The following is a 4728-nucleotide window of genomic DNA, read 5'->3' as shown; positions in this document are numbered from 1 at the left end:
GTAAATTGTACAAGAGTTATATATCATATATTATATCATATTATTTTATAATATATTATATAGTGTGTAAATTAGTAAAATAAGTGTTTTTAGAGACCTTTCAGTAAGTCTGTGTATGGACAAAATCAGACGTCAACAAACCTATCTATAAAAACAGTTTTCAATTGTTTTTTTTTTTAGTTTATGTTGTAATTATTTGATGTGCTTTTGTCATTTTTATTAATTTTTGTCTTGTATTTTATTTATTTATTATTATTATTATTATTTATTATTGAATTCTGTTTTAATTTTTTGTATTAGATTAATTTTTTATGTTCCTTATAAATGTTTTTTTCTTTTTATAGAAGCTGTTTAAGTTTTAGTACATTTTAATGCTTATTAATTCCATTTAGCTGTCTAATCAACATTTCTAATATTCACTTAAGTTTTTTACTTTTTTTCACTATTATTAATATTTTATTGTAATTCAGCTGTTTTTAATGAGAACATTTTAAAAATTAACGTTAATTCCCAAAAGTTACGTAATTTTTTTGTTGTCAATTTTGTTTCGTTTAATGAGAGAAACAAACCAAAATTACATTTACGCATTGCAATGCATTTGCTTGCATTTCATCTAAACTTAAAATTCAGTTTGATAAAACATCATGTCATATGACTTGATGCATTTGTTTTTTGGAAACCAACCTACTAATTAATTCATATGACTTGTACAAACTATGCATATTCAAATATGATGTTGTGCATGCATTTATGCAATGCAATTTCATGCATAACTAATTTTGGTTTGTTTCTCTCATTGAAAAAGAAAACCACAACTTTTGGGAATCAATTTATTTTAATTCAAGTCACTTATTTTTAAGTTTAGATAAAATGCAAAAAAAAAAAAATGCATTGCATGAATGTAATCTTGATTTGTTTCTCTCATTAAACAAAAAATAAATGAAACAATTACATAGCTTTTGGGAATTAACTTAATTAATCCAATTTCTGCATTTGTTAATGCAATGCATTTTCATGCAGTTTATCTTAACTTAAAATTCAGTTTGTTAAAACATCATGTCATATGACTTGATGCATTTGTTTTTTGGAATGATGTTTTAACAAACTGAATTTTAAGATTAGATAAACTGCATGCATAGAAATGCATTGCATAAACAAATACAGAACACCTATTTTTAATATGCATGAGTGACTTGGATTAATTAAGTTAATTCCCAATAGTTATGTATTTGTTTTTTTGTTTTTAATGAGAGGAAAAAAACAAAATTACATTTATGCATTAAGTGCATGAAAATGCATTGCATAAATGCATGCATAACATCACATTTGAATATGCAGAGAGTGCACAAGTCATATGAAATAATTAGTAGGTTGGTTTTCAAAAAACAAATGCATCAAGTCATATAACATGATGTTTTAACAAAATGAATTTTAGTTTGAGAAAGTGCATGCAAATGCATTGCATAAATCAATGCAGAACACCTATTGTGAATATGCATGAGTGACTGCACTTGGATTAATTAAGTTGATTTCCAAAAGTCATGCATTTGCTTATGCAATGCATTTTCATGCAGTTTATCTAATCTTAAAATTCAGTTTGTTAAAACATCATGTCATATGACAATGCATTTGTTTTTTGGAAACCAACCAACTAATTAATTCATATGACTTGTGCACACATGTTGTGCATGCATTTATGATACCCTGGTTAGAAAACTTTGGTAGTTTTGTTTGGTACTCTTTTGTAGTGACAGACTTAGTTGTCATTGTTAACTAAAAGTAAAACATTCCAAATACCATGGTAAATAAATACAGTAGTCTTTCAGTGTGTGTGTGTGTGTGTGTGTGTGTAATGAGGTCTGTGAGTGAGTTGTTTTGCGGATGGTGTGAGTGTATCACAGCTCTTGCGTGGGCCGTGAGCTCCTGCACGGCTAATTAACTGGCCAGCATTGTGTTAACGTGTGATAATAATAGCGGGCGGCACGGAGGACAGTTCACAGCTACGCCCTCCGCTCGCTCAGATAACAAACTTCCCCTCGCCGCCCGCCTTAATGACAAGGCCAGTGGGTGGCCGCTATCACAAACCCGTCGTCTGCCTGATAACAGGCTGTTCTTCATCACGTCTCCTAATTAACTCAGGGTTTGTGTTTGAGCCGTCGGGGTTGCTCCGCTGACAGCTGTCTGAATTTTGGGCCGCGGCGAACGTCCGGGCCGTCTGATATCCAACGGGACACCGGCCGGATCACCACAGGACGTCGCACGTGTGACTCATGTAAACAGACGCGAATGCACACGATTGCACAAACAGATCAGAGCGACACGTCTGACCTCCGGCTGCTTCGGTCCGTGAACCAAAGTCAAAACACACACGGGATATTCATAGAAATTCACTGCAACAAGTCTGATGTGGAAATCAGTTTTTATTAGTACTTTGAATTGGATTTTATATTTTAATTTGACTTTTAGTTAATATTTTATAGATTTTCTTTTTTAATTGTTTTTATTATACAAAAATATGCAAGTAAATAACTAAATAAAAAGAGAGAAAATTTTGTTTAATGCATTTTCATTCATTATTTTATTTTAAAATAAATTAGAAATTGAAAAATTAAAAAGTCAAACTAAAATTAAAATATAATAATACAAGTTTAAAAGAACTGGAAAAGAATTTTCATTCGACTATTTTAGTTTGACTTTTAGTTAATATTTTATAGTTTAATTGTTTTTATTAGACAAAAATATGCAAGTAAGATTTTTGTTTAATGCATTTTAATTAATTTAGATTGTTTTTTTTTTTCATTTTAAAATAAATCAGAAATTGAAAAATTTAAAAGTCAAACTAAAATTAAAATATCATTAATAGAGTTTAAAAGAACTTGAAGCTTGAAGAAAAAATGATGTTAACTGAGGTTTTAAATTTAGTTTAAATATTTACCTTTTTTACTTTACATATCAATTGTTAACTTTTACACTTTTAAACTATTATTATTATTATATTTTACAGATTTTATTTTTATTATAGTATTAATATCATTTTTTAATTTTACACTTTTAAACTTTATTATATTTGAATTTTAGTTTGACACTCAGTTAATATTTTATAGATTTTTTAATAGTATTTATTCTTTTGTTAATAAACTAAATTAAAACAAATAATGAACTAGCTGAAATAAAGTTAGTTGACATTTCTATAAATATTTTTTTAACTTTTAAACTATTATTATATTTTAATTTTAGTTTCACTTTCAGTTAACATGTTAAAGATTTTACTTTTTAATTTGTTTTATTATAGTATTTATTATTTTGTTATTAAACTAAATTAAAACAAATAATGAGCTAGCTGAAATATAGTGGACATTTATTAATTTTTTTAAAATATCAGTTAACATTTTACTCCAAGTCTCATGTTTTTTTAAACTCAATTTTTATTATTATTATTATTATTAATTTTAGTTTAACTTTCAGTTAATATTTTATAAATTTTATTTTTTAATTTTTATAGAATTTATTATTTTGTTATTAAACTGAATCAAAAAAAAAATGAACTAGCTGAAATATAGTTGACATTATTTCTTTTCAAAAATATCAGTTAACATTTATTTTACTTCAAGTTCTTTTAAAATTTTTTTTATTATTATTTATTACAATTATTATTATTATTGTTTTTGTTGTTATTTTTTGTTATATGTTTGGGATGCCTTATACCAGCAGAAAATTCCTTGGCATACTATATATAAAATAATAATAAATGTTGATAAAAATTGTATTATTATTGCTGTTTTTATTTTTAGTTGGTTGAGCTGTACTTTTAAACAGATTAGTATGTGGCTCCGCCCACTCACCTCCCACTGGCCCTGCTGTGATTGGCTCTTGAGCTGAATGAGCCAGTCCTCGCTGTCGGCTTCGGCGCAGTGGTGCATGGTGATGATGACGGGCCTCGTCAGGAGAGCTCCAGGAGGACCGCAGCTGACCACCGGACTCAGGACCGTCTCCTGCGTGTCGTCCACCTGCGGCCTGAACACACATCGTCATCAGAAACACCTCTGGAGTTCAGGAACATGAATTACAGAAATGGAAATGTTGCCTTGACAGCTACCTGAAATAAAGTTAGTTTACATTTATTTACACTTTTTTTTTAGTTAACATTAATTTTATTTTAAGTCTCAAGTTCTTCTTAAACTAAATGTTATTAATACTATTATTGTTTTATTTTCAGCTAATGATAACGGTCTCTTTGAAATGTAATTTTTACAACGTTTTGATAATTTGTATTATTTAATTTGGTTTTAAATGTCTAATTTACATTTGTAATTTATTTAAAAATGAATTAAATTGAAAAAGATATTTATTTCTCTGTTTATTTATTTAGATTCTTTGTGTAATTTTGTAAAAAAAAAAAAGTTGAAAATAATACTACTATAAACTAAAGAATGTTGGACCACATTTGACAAGAAAATACATTATTATTATTATTATTATTATTATTATTATTATATTTTTAGCTAATATTAATAAGCCTGGTTACCCCTTTCAATTAACATGTAGCATTTATTTATTTTTTATTATTTATTTATTTTTGTTTTAAATATGTCTAGTATTTAATTACTAATATGTATTATATTAAAAATTTATTTATTTAAAAATTAAAAAAATCTAAATGAATTAAACAAATCTTAAATTTAAAATTAGACATTTAAAACAAAAATAAATAAAAAGGATCAAAAAATA

At 26.8% G+C, this 4728-nt stretch overlaps 1 protein-coding gene across 1 annotated transcript in view; it reads right to left on the bottom strand.

Moving 5' to 3' along the window:
* Window positions 1-2135: 2135 nt before the first annotated feature.
* Window positions 2136-4728, bottom strand: part of unc5cb (unc-5 netrin receptor Cb) — a 43958-nt gene continuing 41365 nt past the window's right edge. Inside the window, exons 8-9 of the mRNA XM_073830186.1 lie at window positions 3843-4014; window positions 2136-2267 (exon numbers count right to left, since the gene is read on the bottom strand). Coding sequence (XP_073686287.1) covers window positions 2136-2267; window positions 3843-4014 — 304 coding nt within the window. The remainder of the gene's footprint in view (window positions 2268-3842; window positions 4015-4728) is intronic.

This window comes from Garra rufa, chromosome 23 (genome assembly GCF_049309525.1).
Source record: "Garra rufa chromosome 23, GarRuf1.0, whole genome shotgun sequence".
Classification (NCBI taxonomy): Eukaryota; Metazoa; Chordata; class Actinopteri; order Cypriniformes; family Cyprinidae; genus Garra; species Garra rufa.
This window is presented reverse-complemented; position numbering and strand designations above follow the sequence as displayed.